General features: G+C 51.9%; 1 protein-coding gene across 1 annotated transcript; it reads right to left on the bottom strand.

Annotated features, from left to right (window-relative positions):
* Positions 1-647: 647 nt before the first annotated feature.
* On the bottom strand, positions 648-15,520 carry DNMT3L (DNA methyltransferase 3 like). Its single transcript, XM_066363656.1, has 11 exons — positions 15,361-15,520; positions 14,996-15,040; positions 14,258-14,337; positions 14,065-14,177; positions 12,683-12,854; positions 10,396-10,483; positions 9,153-9,241; positions 6,402-6,477; positions 5,750-5,889; positions 2,633-2,718; positions 648-813 (listed from the first exon to the last, which is right to left on the bottom strand). The coding sequence occupies exons 1-11, from the start codon at positions 15,518-15,520 to the stop codon at positions 648-650; spliced, it is 1,215 nt and encodes a 404-aa protein (XP_066219753.1).
* Between the last annotated feature and the right edge of the window lie 1,724 nt (positions 15,521-17,244).

Below are 17,244 nucleotides of genomic sequence, written 5' to 3'. Positions count from 1 at the left end.
AAGGGTTTGCCCTCACAGGAGCCCAGCAGGGACAGGAAGGCTACACATGTCACAGGTGTGTGTGTTTGGCCTCCGCCTCTATGCTGTGCTTGGTCCCTTCTCCCTTTGCTCACCAAGCTGAAAACTGTACAGTTTACAAAGGTTTGGGATGTTCTGTGTGGCCGTCATCAGGGTGAGTGGTTCACATGGCAGCATCACTCCGTCACATGCAGAGCATGTGCAACAGGCACTTATATAATGTGTCCTCTTGGTCTTTCTCACCTACATGTCCCACAGAGCAAAGGCTGTGCTTATCCATCAAAACACCCAAAATGACCAATAACTTGCATAATAAATGTATTTTTAACTTCTCAAACGGCACACAGAAACGTTTTTGGCAGCACACCATGAATTTGGATATCAGGATGTTGTCCCTGGTTAGATGCCAGGTGCTTCACCCCCCTCCCTCCAATAGATGTGATGGGGTGGGGAGGGGGAGCAGGCTGCATGTCCAGATCCAAAGGGCAGATGGGTCTAAGGTGACCATGGAAATTCAAAGTCAAGGAAATAAAATAATTTAAAGAGGAAAAAAGAGAATATCAGGAAAGTTATCTTTGTTCTAAGAAAAGTCTTTTTTTTTTTTCTTTCTTCACGGTATAGTGACTCATTTATAAAGAGGAAGTGAGTTCTGTTGAAAAATACTTGAAATATTCTCTCAGGGGGAGGAAACAATTCTTCACCAGCTTGGCTGGCCCTGGGGTGGGGGGCTTTGCTCTCTGTCTGTCTTGAGCCAGCAGAGATACTTCCTCCTGGGGAACCAGGGCCGAATGCCTGCTGTGGGGGAGAGAGGAGGCTCATCACCAATGGAGCAGCACATGGCCCCCAGGCCAGGGAGGACGGTGAGGGGGAGGAGAAGGCTGGCTGGTTCCAGTCTCTCCAGGTTATTCAGAGGTCTCTCAAATAAACACCCCATCCAGCTTGAATGTCCTAAGTAGAGGATGAGATGGACCCCACGCCTCCCACCTTCCCCAGGGAGGAGCAGGCAGGGTGGTGGAGGGCAGAAAGTCCCCAAAGACTGATATTGGCCAAGCGGGACAGGTCTCCCTTTCAGTGAGAAGAAGCCATCAGGGAGAGGCTTCACAGAGAAGAAGGGGCAGCTTGTGGGGCAAAGGTTAGTCCAACCAAATTGTATGTCATTCCCAAGGAATGCTGATATACCCAAGACAGAGAGGTCTGAACACGTTCCCAGGGGTCCTGTGGCAGCCTGTGCCACAGACCCTGTGTATGAGGAGAACACGGAACCTCAACTTGTAATTTGATGCAACTCATGGGACTTAAGGCTTCCCGGACATGGCACCCAGCACTTCTGTTGCATGCTACCAGGCACCCCCCTGCAGTCAGGGACCTTGCTTTGGTTTACTTTGAAAGGCCAGAAAGGAGGTGCCAGAAATATTCAAGGCCCCTCCTGGCAACCTCCCACCCTGCATACCACCCTGACCAGCAGAGGGTGGCCATCCTCAGCCTTGAGTGTGGGTCTCTCTCCCCACTGTTAAGACGGCAGCAGTCTGAAGGGAAACTGCCCTTCAAAGAAACTGCTTCCAGTTTGTTTCTGGGAAACACGTGGGGGGAGGGAGCAAGTTGGTGGGCAGGGCAGGGCAGGGAAGGGGAAATGGCACATGTAAGCAGCAGCCCACACAATGACCATCCAGGCTTTGGAGGAGAAAACATTCTAGAAAGCTGCCTCACTGTAGCTGCACCTAAAACAAATCCTGGGTATGGGCATGGAGGGGGAGACACTGATCCAGGTTGGGTGGGAAAGGCCCCAGAAACCCTTGTGGGGAGGAGACAGAACCCAGCTGTCCCTGGAACTGCATCAGCATGGTTCACACAGGACTGCGCTGGTGCGGATGTGGGCTGAGGAGCCCACCATCCTCCCTTAAGGGCAGGGGGACAGGGTGTGATGGGACAGAGCCAGGACAGGTGTCTTGTGAGTAGAAAGGCTGCTGAGGAGCAGGGTTGATGGACAGGGGGCTGGGATATGGGTGTGTGTGGGAGGAGGCTGTGAGTGGAGTGAATGTTCACAAGTAGGAGCAGGCAAGAAAATGTCCAGTGACCAAGAAGGGGTGTGCGTAAAGGCCCAAGGCTTGGTGTTCCGGTGACACCAAGTTCTGTACAGCCAGAGTGCATAGTGGGTGTGTGAGTGTGAGAGTATGGGTGTGAGAGTGTGCATGAGCTTGTGAGTATGTGGTTGTGTGTCAGTGTGAGTGACTGTGAATGGGTGTGTGAGGGTATGAGTGTTTGTACGGTAGGCTGTGCTCCAAAAGGCTGGGGTAGGGCACCAGGTTGAGGGCGTAACTGGCCTTGTGGCAGATGGCCAGGGGTTTGGACTTTCTTCTCTGGATGCAGGAAAGCCCTGCAAAGTCCTAAGATGAGAACCTCATAAGCATTAGTGCAACAGGTGGGGGGGAAGTCCCAGAGTGGAAGGGCCGTTCCTGACCTTGAGCATGCCCAGAATTTTGGGGTTGCCTCGAAGGCCCACAAGACACCCCCGACCTGGCTGGGCATGGCTGGGCTCCCCGTCGCCTCGGACTTCTGTTCCCTTGAAAGCCGGTGACCCTCCTTACTTCCAAAGGATCCCGTGCACAGGCAATACCTCCTGACGGCCGGGATGTTGCTCCACACGTGTACGGCATTGCGGATAGCTCTTCCACAGACGTCCTGGATGGTCACAGGTTCTGTCTGAGGGGGGAAACATCAGCTGTGGATCAGGGTGACCTGGACAATAACCTCTGTCCCCTGTGGTGCCCACCAGCCTCGGGCACCGTGAAAACCATGTGTGGCCCTAAGAGTATGGTCAACAGCCTTCTTGGACTGACACTATCACCCGGTCCACACTGCTTCACAACATGTATTTTTTTTTATTTTAATTTTTAAAATAAATCCCTTATGAGAAAAAAGCAAGATATTATTTTAAAACTTTTAACTACTTGATACTTTGTTCTACAGGTCACATGGCGCAACGACTCCCCACCTGCTCAGGCACTGGATGGACTCCCGTGCAGTTAAAGAAGTCTGCTGTCTTTGAGCAGAGGGGTTTTTGTCTCAGGGACATGACTGCTGTGCCGGCAGAGAGGAGGATGTTGTAAAGTACCTTTGCTTCACGGCACTTGTCAGGGGCAGAGTGACCACCTGGTCTTGGGGTCACCGTCTCTCTAAAAGGCAGTGCAAGGGCAAGGGAGGAGACAGTGGAAGGCAGAGCAGACCTTCCACTACTGGGAGGGGAACCTCCAAAGGGAGAGGGCATGGGGGAGAAACTGAGGCAAGAGGCCACCCAGCCCCTGACACACAACAAAAGGTGGCTGCCAGAGAGGCCCCTGCGGACCGTCCCCAAGCACCACTGCCCAGACACACCTCCTTGCCATGTTTAGCTCTTCCCAGCCATTGGCAGGAACTAGGTTCCACAGCAAGATTGAAGCAGTTATAAGAAATATGGGAAGTTCCCTTTTTTCCTATTTCTAATTTGGGACCAATCTGGATCAACCAAATCTATGCAAAAAAAAAAAAAAAAAAAAAAAAAAAAATCAAAATTTTTGCTGTCTTCCAAGTTTGCCAGGAACTGGTGCCCAGGCTGGAAACTGCTCTTTTTGGCTGGACCCACGATTACTTATTAATAGATTTTTTTTGATAAACAAACCTGATCCTGACTGCTGTTACATGGCAACATGCCAGTATTTTTAAAATCTCAGACTTCTTAAGGAGAAGTAAGCTCAGACACAGAAGGATGTACAAGAGCCATGAAGCTACTTTGCTCAACTCTATGAAAATGCTTTTTAAAACTATGATGAAATGGATTATATTCTAGGAAACTTACAAAATTAAGCTCCAAAAAGATAGAAAATCCTTATAGATTTCTGTTTCCACAGAAGAACTAGTTCCCATTTAAAAATAATGACAACAACAACCAATCCAGTCCACCTCATAGGAGAATTCTGTCTTTTTTCAACTATTTTTATGAATCAAGCTTAATGCTGATACCCAAACCCAACAAAAATGGCATAAAACAAAAAACCACGTACTTCCCTCCAGCAAAAAAACCCCAAATTCAGCACTACGTTATGTTAGCAGAATATACACCACGTACCACTAAGTGGGTTTTCCAGGAATGCAAAGATGTTTCATCATTAGGAAATCTATTCATATATTTTATCTTATTGATAGCTGGAAAGAGGAAAATTGTCTTTATTTCCACAGACATTAAAAAGAATATTTGACAGAATCCAAAAGCTATCTTGATAAAATTACTCAAAAACTAGAAATCAATGGAAACTTTTCTTAACATAGTGAAATCTACCAACCTCAGAGCCAGTATCAACTTAGAGAAACACTGGAACTATTTCCATGGAAGTCAAGGACAAGATAGTAATGTCCTGTCATTGCTGTGATTAAGGTTATCCCAGAGATAACAGAGGGAGACAAGAGAAAGCTACCCAAAGTATAAAATTTGAAGGAAAAAAAAACCTGTCTCGAGTTGCAGATGATCTGCTCAAATACCTGGAAAGTCTAACAGAAGCTATTGAAAACTACTGCAAGTTGTAAGTTCATTCAGCGAGGCAGAAGAAACAAAATGCAGGAACAGAAATCAATAGTTTCCTGTATACGATTCAAAATCATCTCTCCTCCCCTACCTAAAATTAATAAAAATTAAAGGAAAAAAAACAGATGATAAGACAGAAGATCCCAATGTCTGTGGGTACTTGGGGACATATGTAACAAGAACTGCACAAGAGAGCTGGTGACACTCTGGGAGAGGCCCAGGAAAGTGGAGCTGGTGGGAAAATGAGCCCGGACGACCCTTATCCCTACTGCGAGCCTCTGGGCACACCTGAGAAAATGGTGAACATTTCCAGACATGTTCCTTCACCGTGGCAGCATTTGGGAGAGCAGAGGATTAGACATCACCCAATTATCCATCAATAAGGAGCAGGTTAATTCATGTATTATGTAATATGAAGTCAAACGGAAGAAAAAAAGCAAACACACAAACAAAAACAAGGGCCAAGCAGGTCCTCTGTAGCAGGCAGATCTGGCTAAGTGGACAACCATCAGATGCAGAAGAGCAGCACAGGCAGATTTGCTGTATTTGCACAAAGAACCCTGGAGGTGACCGAGACACCGAAGACGAGGTGATAGGGACAGATGGGGGCCTGGGAGGCTAGAAAATGGTTGGCTATGAGTTTGAATGTGGGGAAGTGTCCTGTGAGGAGTGGACACCAGGCTCACCAAGGGACTGTCCTGTGTTGTGGGGTGGGGTAGGGGTCGGGGGGTGTTGGAAGGGACTCAGGTCAGCCCTGGACAGAGTTGTCACTGAGTTTCTGGCTGCCCTGAGGGTCCAGATTCAGATACATGGAGAGAAAAAACAGGGTGTTGGTGCACCAGAGGGAGTGTGTGTGTGAGTACATGTGATTACATGCATGTATGTCAGTCATCTGTGCACTGTGAAGAGTGCTGTGTGTAGTGTGTGCATGCATGTGCATGTGCACAGATGGAGAGCCCCGTGGTGGTATATCCTGAGCAGAGTGTAAAGCGGACACCTTCCAAGGCCACCCCACCATGAAGGGTTCATGCCCTAGAGGCACAAAGTGACCCTCACAGTCACTCTGAAAACCGAGGCCTCAGGGGTCAGAATCTAAACTGCCACCCCCCGGCAAAGCCCGAGTATTCCCGGAAGGCCCAGCCTGGCTGGCATCCTGAGCTCGCACCCCGCATGTACCTCCAGGAAGCGTGTGGCTACGGCGCGGTCATCCTTGGTCAGCACCAGGTTGTCCACAAACATCCAGAAGAAGGGCTGCGGGCTGCTGGGCTGGGGCCTTGCGTACTGCAAGATGCGGTGGAACTGGAACAGGAACCACCCTGGGGGGACCACCCAGGTACATCTGGCTCTGCCCGGTGCCAGGACGTAGGTCACGAGGGCAGGGCTGAGGGCTCTGGTCAGGGGGACACTGGAAGAACTAGGCTTCGTCTGGCCAACCTGGGCCTCTGGCACCTGCTAATCCTCCAGCAGCAGCTGAGCCTTAGAACCCAGAGCTCACTGTCCCCTGGCATGCAGACCCCTGCCTCACCCAGTGCCCCAGTGCGAAGGGGCAGAGGCGGTTAAAGGAAAGCTGAGTATGCAGGTGGAAGGGGGCAGTATAGGGTCAGAGGGTGCCAGGGGCTTGGGTGATGGATAAGTTCACTCTCTGGGTTGTGGCAATGGCTTCCCAGGGACGTATGTCAGAACACACCACATTATACTTGCTGAACAAGAACAGTTTATGGTTATCAGTGACCCCTAAATAAAGCTGTTTTATTAAAATGCAGACAATAGGCCATTGTGGGCGGGGGGACAAGAGGACCCAGATATTGGGCAGAGGGTGCTCTCTTACCTGGTGGGCGGTCACAGGCCTGGCCGAGGGGAGGCATGCAGCCGTACACAAGGTCGAACGGGCCCCACTCTTCCACCTGCAGGACACAGGACACTGGAGGACACATGTAGCATGTGGGTGGGCCTGTCCCAGCAGCGGGCTCCTATGTGCCAAGTGGCCACACCTCATGTGTCTAACCACTGATTCAGGACAAGGCCTGAGGGGAAGTGAAGCCATGGGGTCAGACCCACCAATGTCCTCAGTTACCGTCAACCTCGGGAACACTCAGAGCTGGCTTCATTGTTTGAGGAGAGGGTGGCCCTCCGCAGGGTGCTGGGAACCCGAGTGATTCCTTGTGGCAGATGTTGCCCCACAGATCCGCTCCTGGGAAGGTCAGAGCACTGACCCCAGGATTCACATGGTTTTTGTGTGTGGCAGGAAAAGTACAAGATGGTTCCCTGACAGGACAGTCAGTGGCTCCTGGCTGGACAGATGCTAACAGTGAGGCTGTGTCCTTCCCTGTAGAGTCCACACGGCAGCCAGTCAGCTGGCCACCCCATGACCGAATTGGAAGACAACAAGACATGACCAATCCCAGTCACACCTGAGACAAGAAAGGGTGCTCCCCAACCACAGAGGTGGCCAGTGCCCTTCTCCCAGGCGATGGACATGAGTATTCCAGTTAATGACCATTTTAGCCCGTGTCATTCTTCTTAAAAAGAAATTAACAAGATACCCAAATACAATACTGGTTTCCTGCTGTTCTGACAGAACCCCTCCAGAACAGACCCCTGTCCTCCCAGACCCCCTTAAAGCACTGCATAAGAACCTACAGCCTAGGTTAAGCGACCTCTAGCATGTTCTACGTGTACCAGCAGCTTTTCCTGTGGCATCTGAGCACCAGTTCTATCTCAGTCTATTTACTGGAGCAAAGGGATGGTGGAAGGGTCTGGACAGAGAAGAGGAGAAAGGGAGCTTGCCAAGGTCAGTGTGGGCTGGTGGTCCAGGACCAGCACCCCCACAAATCTAATGCAGGTGGCTGCTGCAGTCACTAATACACCCCACCCAGTAAACCTGGGTGCGAAGCAGCTGCCGGAGAGGAAACCAGGGGCTTAGAACACCCAGTTCCCCCTGAGCTGACTGCTTGCCAGGCCAGCACAGGGACTGCTGGAGCTTACTTTAAACTCCTGAAACCCACAGCCAGGTTTGGCCCAGAGATGTGGGGGAGCAGTGTGGGAACCGCCCATCTCATTTCCAGAATGGGGTTGTGGAACAATGAAGCCAATTGCACAGGCCTCATGAAAAAGAAGTGAGGTCGGGGTGCTTGGGAACTGAGTGTTGACTCCACACATCCAAACATTGTCACTTTTCATAACAGAAGGGCTCCATACTGGGGGTGAGGGCAGCCTTAGCTAATGTGCTTGGGGAAGTCCCTCTGAGTCTGGTCGGTTCTTACATGTCCTCATCATGTCCCATCTTAAACGTCCTACCCTGTGGGGGGAGGACTTGGCTCTGGGGGAGCTGGGGATGAGTGTGCAGACAGGGCAGATTCTAGAAATGCTCCATGGTGGGGCATCTAAAGGGGGCAGGGGGTCTTGGGTGAGGCTCATGGTAATGAAGTTCAGGGTATGGGCTTCAGGCTGAGGGCAGAGTGAAGTCTGCCCTCCCCACAAAGAGTCCTGTCCTGGACTCAGGGCAGGAGAGACCATGGTGGGATGACAAAGCGGGGCTTCTCCAGTGCGGTCAGAGAAGACACTGGGCCCTTGGACATGGGCTCCTGGCCAGATGGGCAGCAGAGCTGTGAGGCCCTGGCTGACACCTGGCTGGGCAGAGTGCACCCTCCATGTCTGCCCTTTCCTTGTTCCCCCTACAAGGGCCGGTGCTCCCGGCCCCCAGACGCTCTGCTAAGAGTACACAAGTCTCAACCTCGCAGGACCATGGACTTTAATCCTATCTCCTCACAGGAGAGGCTGTGTCCCAGCATTGGGACAAGCAAGAGACCAGAGTCCTCCTGCCCCGAGCCGATGGGAAAAGGCTTCCTGCCTTCTCTCCATCTGCTGTGAAGAGCTCAAGGCTAAGCTGGGTGCTGATGAGTCATTTTTAAGCACTTCCTCCAAGGCCACTGTCCAGGATGGAAGGAAATAGCCTTCAAGGGAGCAGGACATTTCATCATCAGCGTGTTCAGAAGATGGTCTCAATCAGCCATTGTCTATTTTAGAGAGAGGGGTGGGGGTTGACGCCCTCTCTGAGCAACACCATCATGGGTGGTGGGATTGGCCGCTTGGATTTCAATAAGTTGAACAGAAAGTTTGGCTGATCACTCTGCTCTGGGCTGTGGGCAGTATGGGGGCGATAAAAATGCCCCTCTCGCCTGACCTGTGGTGGCGCGGTGGATAAAGCGTCAACCTGGAAACACTGAGGTGGCCGGTTCAAAACCCTGGGCTTGCCTGGTCAAGGCGCATATGGGAGTTGATGCTTCCTGCTCCTCCCCCCTTCTCTCTCTCTCTCCCCTCTCTATAATGAATAAATAAAATCTAAAAAAAAAAAAAAAAAAAAAAAAAAAATGCCCCTTTCTCTCCCACTGCAGGGTGAATCACCAGCAACTATAGAGCAGGTGCGAATTCCTGCAAGACCCCCCACTTCGGCCCTGGCTAGGGATAGAGCTGTCTAGCATCGGGCTGTCCCTCACCCCCACAGCACCCCCCAGCACCCCCAGGGACCTCCTGCACACTTGCTTCCATCTTGGTGCCTGGACAGACATGCTGTACTTACGTCCTTCCTCACTATGTTGGTAACATCATCCAGATACCTCAGTCTTTCTGAGCCAGAAATGTTTTCCAAAAAGCCCAGACTCATCAGTTCTGAATGGGGGAAAAAATAAGGACACAGAAGGACATGTTGACTTTGAGTCCAACTGCCATCAAAAGGCCAAGAACTGAACCAGAAGACATGTCTGTCACTGAGGAGTAAACTATCTTTTCAATGACATGACAGGGTACTAAAGATGAAGGTATGTGTTGTTACATTATAAGCTAAGCAAGCAAACTCCTCTAAGTAATGACTTGAGAAAGTCAAGCAGTTTGTGCTGAAACTAGCCTTTTCGGGCTGTGATGTTATGCTCTGGTTACGGAAATCCACTGGGTGGTGGAATCCACACTGATGTCACCAGGCCAGGCTGTGTGACACAGTATGTTGGCTGCTAGAGCCCTGTTATGGCTCCTCAGGGTCTGTAGCCTGGGAACAGGAAGACAAGCTCAGAAATGACCTTACAAACAGGACTCAGGGATGCGTCCTTGTCCTCTGGTGGGAGGTGAAGGCAGGGCAGCCTCTGCCTGAATCCTGGGTCCCTTCAGTTGTAAGTTGTGACTGCTTTGTGTGAGACTCAGGCCCTTTGTCTGTGACATGGTCCTTGAGGCCGCTGTGACCCTCGCACAGGGCACAAGACATATGCTGGAAGTGGGACGGGTCCCTGATTCCATTGGGTCCGAGACTAAGGGGTATTTTCATGGATTCTCCTCGTGTCTGCAGGGCCCAGAAGAATCCATGATTTCTAAAGGCACCAGCAGGTGGGAATCAGCTTAGGGTCCAGAGAGACAGGACACTCAGGCAAGGCTGGAGGGCAGCATGTGAGCGCAGCATGTGAGCGGCCAGGGCTCAGGAGGCATAAGGGTACCGGGAGCGCTAAGACGGGTGGGGGTGTGGTGGTATTTGAAGGGGACTTTGGTGTGTAGTGGCCGTGGGTAGAGAGCCTGGCCACACGGCCCTCATTAACGGCATTTACACAGGCCGTCCTGCTTTCTGCACTTTATTTCTAAGGCGTGTCTTCTGAAGGAGTGAGCTCCAGGGCTCCTGCCCCCTCCACCCCCCCCCCCCAAATCACCCTTGGCCCCAGATGCCTGGAGCTGCCTCACGTGCTCAGCAAGTGTGACACTGGGGACATTCTAAACCCCCCACACACCCAGGTTTGGGCAGGCACATCTTTCAGTGTGAGTCCTCTAGACATCTCCACACTCACCTTTCCTGATGTCTCCAAAAAGGGACAGCACCCGGACTGGCTCTCTCTTCCACACAGGCACAGTTTTATACATCTCAAGAGGACACTCCTATTTATTTAAAAAAAAAAAAAAAAGACAATGTTCTGGGATGACTTGGTTACAGAGCCTATGAATGACACAGACTCCTTACTGCCAGTAGAGGCATTTCCCCTGATGAACAGAGGACACCTGGGATATTCCTGCCAAGGCGCTGGCCCTGCCTCCACTACACTGCCCCTCAGACCCGCGGGAAGACCTCGCTCAGCCCTGGGCCAGGTCTCCTGCCCTGAACTTTCCCCAGGCCATCTCGAGCATAGGAAAGGTAGGCGGCAGGGTGGGGTGGGGACACTTTGCCTAAATCTGAAGGGAGACAATTCATTCCTGGGGGTGGGGAATGCTCCCTTTGTATTTCTTGGGGAGAGTCTCACATTTAGAGCATCCTGAATCCATGCAGCAGTGGCTTCATCCCATTCCTTTCCTTCTTTGTGTGGGCTCTGAGTGTGGCCCCCACCACCTAGCAGCCCTGAAAGTTACCAGCAGGAGGCCCTTCCCAGGATGAGGACCAAGAATTACTGTGTGGCGAGCCTGTGCCTGTGCTCAGCCACAAAGAAGCCATGCTGGGGACAACAGAACAGGAAAGAAGCCGTGCTGGGGACAACAGAACAGGAAAGAAGCCGTGCTGGGGACAGAGGAACAGGAAAGAAGCCGTGCTGGGGACAACAGAACAGGAAAGAAGCCGTGCTGGGGACAACAGAACAGGAAAGAAGCCATGCTGGGGACAGAGGAACAGGAAAGAAGCCGTGCTGGAGATGATGCCTGCCTGACCTTCCAAGACACTCAGGGACAGACTGTTGACCCATTGGGAAAACAAGCCCCACAAAGTCCTCTGCATCCAGGCACTTGGGGGAAGCCTGGCCTCCTGCAAACAAGGCATCAAGTGGCCCACTGACAGAGATCAGGCCTGAGCAAGGAGTCTGCCTGTGTGGGAGGCTTGCAGGGGACCCCAAGCCACATGGGGAAGGGTCTGTCTGGGGCTCAAGCAGATGGGACAGCACCAACACAGGCAGTGAGTGAATAAGCAGGTGAGTCTGAGGCAGGGCCGGTGCAGCCCTGGCTGCCCTGAGGAGGTGAAGTAGGAGAGGAGGGCAAGGCCACGCCAGCACGGGCCAGCTCTGATGGACTCTGTGGGGTGCACATCCTTGTCCCTCGCTGCAGGTGCAGGGGCAGAGCTGCTTCCCTCTGTGCCTGGCACTGGGCTAGCGTTAACGATATTTCTGAATATCAACTTCATTTTCTTTCAAAGTGAAACAGGGATATGGACAATTTCTGCCACTAAATGGCTCTGGAAGAAGGTTCTACAAGGAGTGCACGTGCCTGTTCTCCAAACAGCAGCATAAAGACACCTGTAAGGTTGTTGTAAGTGTGTATGTGCTCCCAGCCTCCCAGCTTGCGTCAGCATGTGGTGTGTGAGTCCCCTGAACCAGTTCTGGCCATGAGTCCATGCTGCCCACTGCTTCCTTGTCAAGCATCCTCACCCTTCTGTCTTGGTTTCCCAGGGCAACCACAACAAATGGAAATAAACTATGTGGCCATGAATTTATTCAGAAGGCTGGAAACTTCAAGTTATTAATGTGTCAGCAGTCCTGGATTCCTCTGGGGACTTCGAGGAAGACTCTGTCCCAGGCCTCTCACCAGGTTTTGAAGGTCGCCTTCAGTCCTTGGGTCCTTGTATGATACCAGTTACCACACTTCAGACCCACCAGAATTCAGAAGGGCCACATCTCAAGAACCAGAACTCAGTTACATTTGCAAAGATCTTATTTCCAAAACAGGTCATGTTCACAGGTACCAGGGATCAGACTGGGACATGATTTTTTTTGGGGGGGGACACAGTTCATTCCACTGTGATGAGCCCATAGCTCCTGCCTGGCTCCTGGCCTCACCCGTAAGAGGCTCCGCATCTGTGCTGGCTGCCCAGGCATTTTCTTGCATTTGCTGGGCTGAGAGGCGCACCTCCAAGAGCTCCTCTCCTACTTGCTACATCTGCCTCCATTCCCCAGGCTCCAAACAAACAAAATCGGCCTGCTACAGTAATTAAAAGCCAGCCCACCCAGTGGAACCTGCTGTCAAAGAAAAAAGCACATTTGCTTCAAAGGCTTTAATTTCATTGTGTACAGGAGCAGGTGGGCATTTTGCAACTAGTGACCAGAGAAAACCAGCCAAGTTGGGTCCCACTGGCACTGGTCTCTCCTTTGAGTGGCTCCTTACCGACTGCTGATCATAGAAGGCCTTCAGCTGCCCCCGCCACTTCCTCCTGCGCTGCAGCAACCCACTGCGGGGGAAGGGCAGGCACAGGAAGCACACCCAGTAACTCATGGCCTGAACTTTCCCCGAGGTCCCAGGGCCCACCAGGGTGTCCACGCACTCGAAACAGTAGCACCTCGAGTCAAACAGAAAACCACAGGGACTGAGATGACATTGCTTTGGCCACCAAGTGCAACCACGGGCTGTCTACAGGTAGAAGACTGTCCCTTGCTTTAGAGTGAGCTATCAAAGCCACTCTGGGCTCAAATGAGAAGACAAAATTGACCCTGTTCATCTGCACCCTGCATGGTGGGAAGGTGGGACTGTGGAACAGGGAGGAAGACCAGTTTCTCTTAGGGACCTAGAGAGACAGGAACCAAGTCATCCGCAGACGACAGCCACAGAGTGTTTATGGGCAATGACAAATTTCTAAGAACCCCCTAAGCCAACTGTCTTCCCTGAACTCTGGAGCCTGTGGAAACAGTTAAGGTCACCCAGCACCAGATGGCGGGGGTGTAAATAGGGGAGGGAATGTAAATGCAAAGATGGCCCAGGAGGACTTTAGGGGAGGGGACGTGAGTGGAGCTCACACTGGCATGTAATGAGGAATGAACATGCCCCTGCCTGTCTCCCCCTCCCCTCGGCTGTGACCAGCAGACCCCAGTGCAGGGTTTCCAGCGCTGCTCTACGTAGTGATTGGGGAAGCAGCTACGTCTTGGCGATAACAATAATAAAAATTTTAAAAATTGAGCCTGACCAGGCGGTGGCGCAGTGGATAAGAGCATCGAACTGGGACGCAGAAGACCCAGGTTCGAGACCCCAAGGTCACCGGCTTGAGCGTGGGCTCATCTGGTTTGAGCAAGGCTCACCAGCTTGACCCCAAGGTTGCTGACTTGAGCAAGGGGTGACTCGGTCTGCTGTAGCCCCCTGGTCAGGGCACATATGAGAAAGCAATCAATGAACAACTAAGGTGCCACAACGAAGAATTGATGCTTCTCATCTCTTTCTCTTCCTGTCTGTCTGTCCCTCTCTGTCTCGGTCATAAATAAATAAATAGATAGATTGGAAATAAGTCTTTTGACATCCACCTCCCATAGGTCAAAGCTCTACATCAAACAAAATATACTGCTCACAAAAATTAGAGGATATTTTGTAGCTCCATATTCATTTGGAAATATCCCCTAATTTTTGTGAGCAGTATGTTTGAGGTGGAAATTAAAAGCTTCAGAGAAAATCATCCTTTTGGAAGAAATGCCCCCCACTCTGGGATGTGTGGATGAGAAGAATGGAGATTTCCTAGGCTCCTTGGCCCTCACCCCAGCCCCCCGGGACACCCCTCGCCTCACCGAGTGCAGTCAGGGTTTTCGCAGATGAGCAGCGTCTCTCCTGCGCAGCAGATAGAGCAGTAAGACTGGTACCCGTCATCGTCGTACAGGAAGAGGCAGTCCAGGAACTTGTCCTTGGAGAGAGGCAACCAGGCAGTGCCTCCTCTGCTCCAACAGGGGCCTCCCCGAAGCCACCCCTCACCTTCCTGCTCACCTTGCACGGAGCGCACATCCCCCCCTCAAACAGGGGGTGCTGTGTATGCACCTGGAAACTTCCACAACAGATGCACATGTCTATGGAGGACAGGTAAAGTGCAACATGTATCATGACACCATCGACAGAGCAATAGACTTGGGAATAAATTTAACAAAAGAAGTACAAGACGTGTACACTGAAAACCACTAAACATTGCTGAAAGAAAGATCTAAATAAATAGGAAACCGTCCCAACTTCATGGATCAGAGACTGACTATTGTTAAAACGGTGCACCTTCCCAAACTGGTCCAGATGTTTCTTTCAAAATCCCAGCTGGCACGCATACACACGTGTGTGTGTACAGGAATTGACAAGCCAATCCTAAAATGCATATAGAAATGCAAGGAATCCAGTACAGGAAAACCCATAGAGAAAACAAGTAGATTTGTGGTTGCCTAATGTTAAAAGAGGGAGGGGGTGATAAAGAATGGGACATGAGATGGGAATTTTGGGGGGAGGGTGGTAGAATGTCCTAAAATTAGATAGTGGTGCTGTTTACACAATTCTGTGAATGTCCTAAAAATCCCTGTACACCTTCAGTGAAGCCAGAGAGTCCTGGGGGGTGGCCAGGGCTGGTGGAAGGAGAAGAGCAGCAGGACACCAGCTGCATCTGCTGCCTCCTTCCTGGATGGGCGCCTGTGGGAGGCAGCTCACATGTCTCTTTACCAGAGAGTGGGCAAGTTTGTGACCGCTCACCTTCTATGGCTCGCTGGTTAACCTGGACTTCATATGCAATCAGGTCTGGAAAAGAAAGTTAAGAAGTGAACATTTCCTTCTCTGCCCATCTCTAATTTAAACACAGCCAAGAAATGAGTGTCACAAGTTGATCTTCTGAAGTCACGGGAGCCAGAGGACCCCTGCCATTTCCGGCTCTCCACCTTTATTGGAATGTTCAATATACAAGCTTGGGTATGAGGGGAACCTCTGGATGGGCGGGCCCTCCTGCCTCTGCCCAGGCATCTGAATTATATGACTATTCCAGAAGCCTGAAACTGTTAATGTTGCCCAAGCTGAGGGCTAGCATCTTAAGTGATGAGTCCTGTACCCAGATGAGCCCTCACCTCTGTGGGGCTCTGGAGAAGGAGAGGATGACAGCTCACTGGAGTCTACCAGGATGATGTCCATGCTGCACTCTGCCTCTGGGTCCAGGAGGGGGGGAGCTGCCAGGTGGACACCGCCCAGGAGATAGGACACACACAAGTAGAGGAAGAAAATGGCCATCCAACCTCTGCCATGGTGTCCTTGGCCCCCAGCATAAGGGACAAGCTGACCACCCAGCTCAGCCCCATCTATATTCTACAGTGACACTCACGCCTCCCAACCTGAAAGGAAGCGCCAACCTTGAGGAGCTTGGTGTGGCCCCTTTGTCATGTCCTCACTGAGGCCCCCGCCACAGCATAAGGTAAGGTGGTCTTCTTCCCACAAAGGGGAGGGAAGGGGGTCTCATGAGAGGCCTCCAAGGGATTGAGAGGTCGAGGAGCTGAGGTTCACCACAGCCCTGCCTCTATGTGCATCCACCAGCCCCTATGGGGCCATCAGCCACCCTCATGCTACTCCCTCCCACAGTGTCCCGGACTCCTGCTGGACCCTCAAGGCAAGAGGCCGGGGAGGAGAAAGGGCCTCACGGATTTCACAGGACGGCTGCCACAGCTCCTCTTCCAGCTGCCCAGCTGGTTCAGGGTCAGAGCTGTCTAGGGTCTCCAGGCTTAGGGGCCCAGGGGAGGAGTGGGCCATGGAACCAGGAGAAAGAGCCTTCCAGAAATCAGCAAGAAAAGGGTCCGGTGGGAGAACTGGGGGCCACTGAGTGTGGGCGGCTGAAGAGCACTGGGGGAGGAGGCCGCAGGGTCACACCCCTCCACACATGTGCGGGGGCGGAGTAGCAAATTCCTGTGTGGAGAGGTGTTGAGTGGAAGGGTGAGGAGCTCATGCAGGCAGCTCAACTTTGTAGGAATAAAGTTAAGGGAGACCCTGGCTGGGTAGCTCAGTTGGTTAGAGCAGTGTGTTTCAACCGTTGGTCAGCAGCATTAACTCTCATGCTGACGGGCACAGAATTTCTGGCGGAGGGGCCATACAACATCAGGGACGTTCACTCTTTCATGGAGGGGCACAGAATTTCTGGCGGAGGGGCACTGGCGGTTGACAACCACTGACTTCCAGCGTCTTCCTGACGTGCCTAGGTTGCACATGTAAGAATCAAGTAATGCCAACGTGAATATGTGGACCAACAAGTCAATGTTTCTCTCTCTCTCCCTTCCTCTCTAAAAATGAATTTTTTAAAAAAACATTTTTTTTTTAAAAGTTCAGGAAGGGGTCCTTTCTCTCTATCTCTATTCCCCTCCTGCAGCCAAGGCTCCATTGGGGCAAAGTAGGCCCGGGTGCTGAGGATGGCTCCATGGCGCATGCAGAGTCTGTCTGCCTCCCTGCTTCGAACTTAAGAAAAGAAAAAAGTTCCGGAAGGGGTGAGCGGAGGAAAAGTAGGGTGGGGTTAAGAGCTCAGTAGGAGGGAGGGTGTTGAGAGGCCGGGTAAGGGGGCTCAGTAAAGGAGTGTTGAGTGATGGATGGAGTTGGGGGTGGAGGCTGGGGCAGAAGAAGCTCAGTGGGGAAGGGGAGGTGCACTTGGGGCGGAGCTTAAGGGGCTCAGGACTGTGGGTGTGGCTGGGATAGAGTTCCAGGAGGAGGAGAAGGGAGGGGAGGAGGGGCAGGGTGAAGGAGTTCCTGGGGGTTTAGGGAGCTGAGTCAAGTCCACAGTGTGGGTGGGGTGGAGGGAAAGGTGAGGCAAAAGGAGCAAGGAGGCGTCCACTGTGGTGGGATGCACTAAAGGGCACACCAGTTTGGTGGTGGAGGGAGGGGTTGGGGGACTCAGGGCAGGGGCTGGGAGCAGCAAGCAGAGGACCATTTGGCAGGGGCTATACCACTGGGAGACCCTGGGGGCAATGGTGAGATTC

This window comes from Saccopteryx leptura, chromosome 2, assembly GCF_036850995.1.
Source record: "Saccopteryx leptura isolate mSacLep1 chromosome 2, mSacLep1_pri_phased_curated, whole genome shotgun sequence".
Taxonomy (NCBI): domain Eukaryota; kingdom Metazoa; phylum Chordata; class Mammalia; order Chiroptera; family Emballonuridae; genus Saccopteryx; species Saccopteryx leptura.
Note: the sequence above shows the minus strand (reverse complement) of the source record. Positions and strands in the feature narration are given on the sequence as shown.

Bases quoted from the DNA above. Each gene is read 5' to 3' on its own strand.
- DNMT3L (XM_066363656.1), bottom strand. From the start codon at position 15,520: ATGGCCATTTTCTTCCTCTACTTGTGTGTGTCCTATCTCCTGGGCGGT. The intron at 10,484-12,682 runs GTAAGGAGCCAC...TTAAATAAATAG, and splicing joins CCTTCTATGATCAGCAGTCG to GAGTGTCCTCTTGAGATGTA. The intron at 9,242-10,395 runs GTGAGTGTGGAG...TCCCCCATTCAG, and splicing joins TTTTGGAGACATCAGGAAAG to AACTGATGAGTCTGGGCTTT.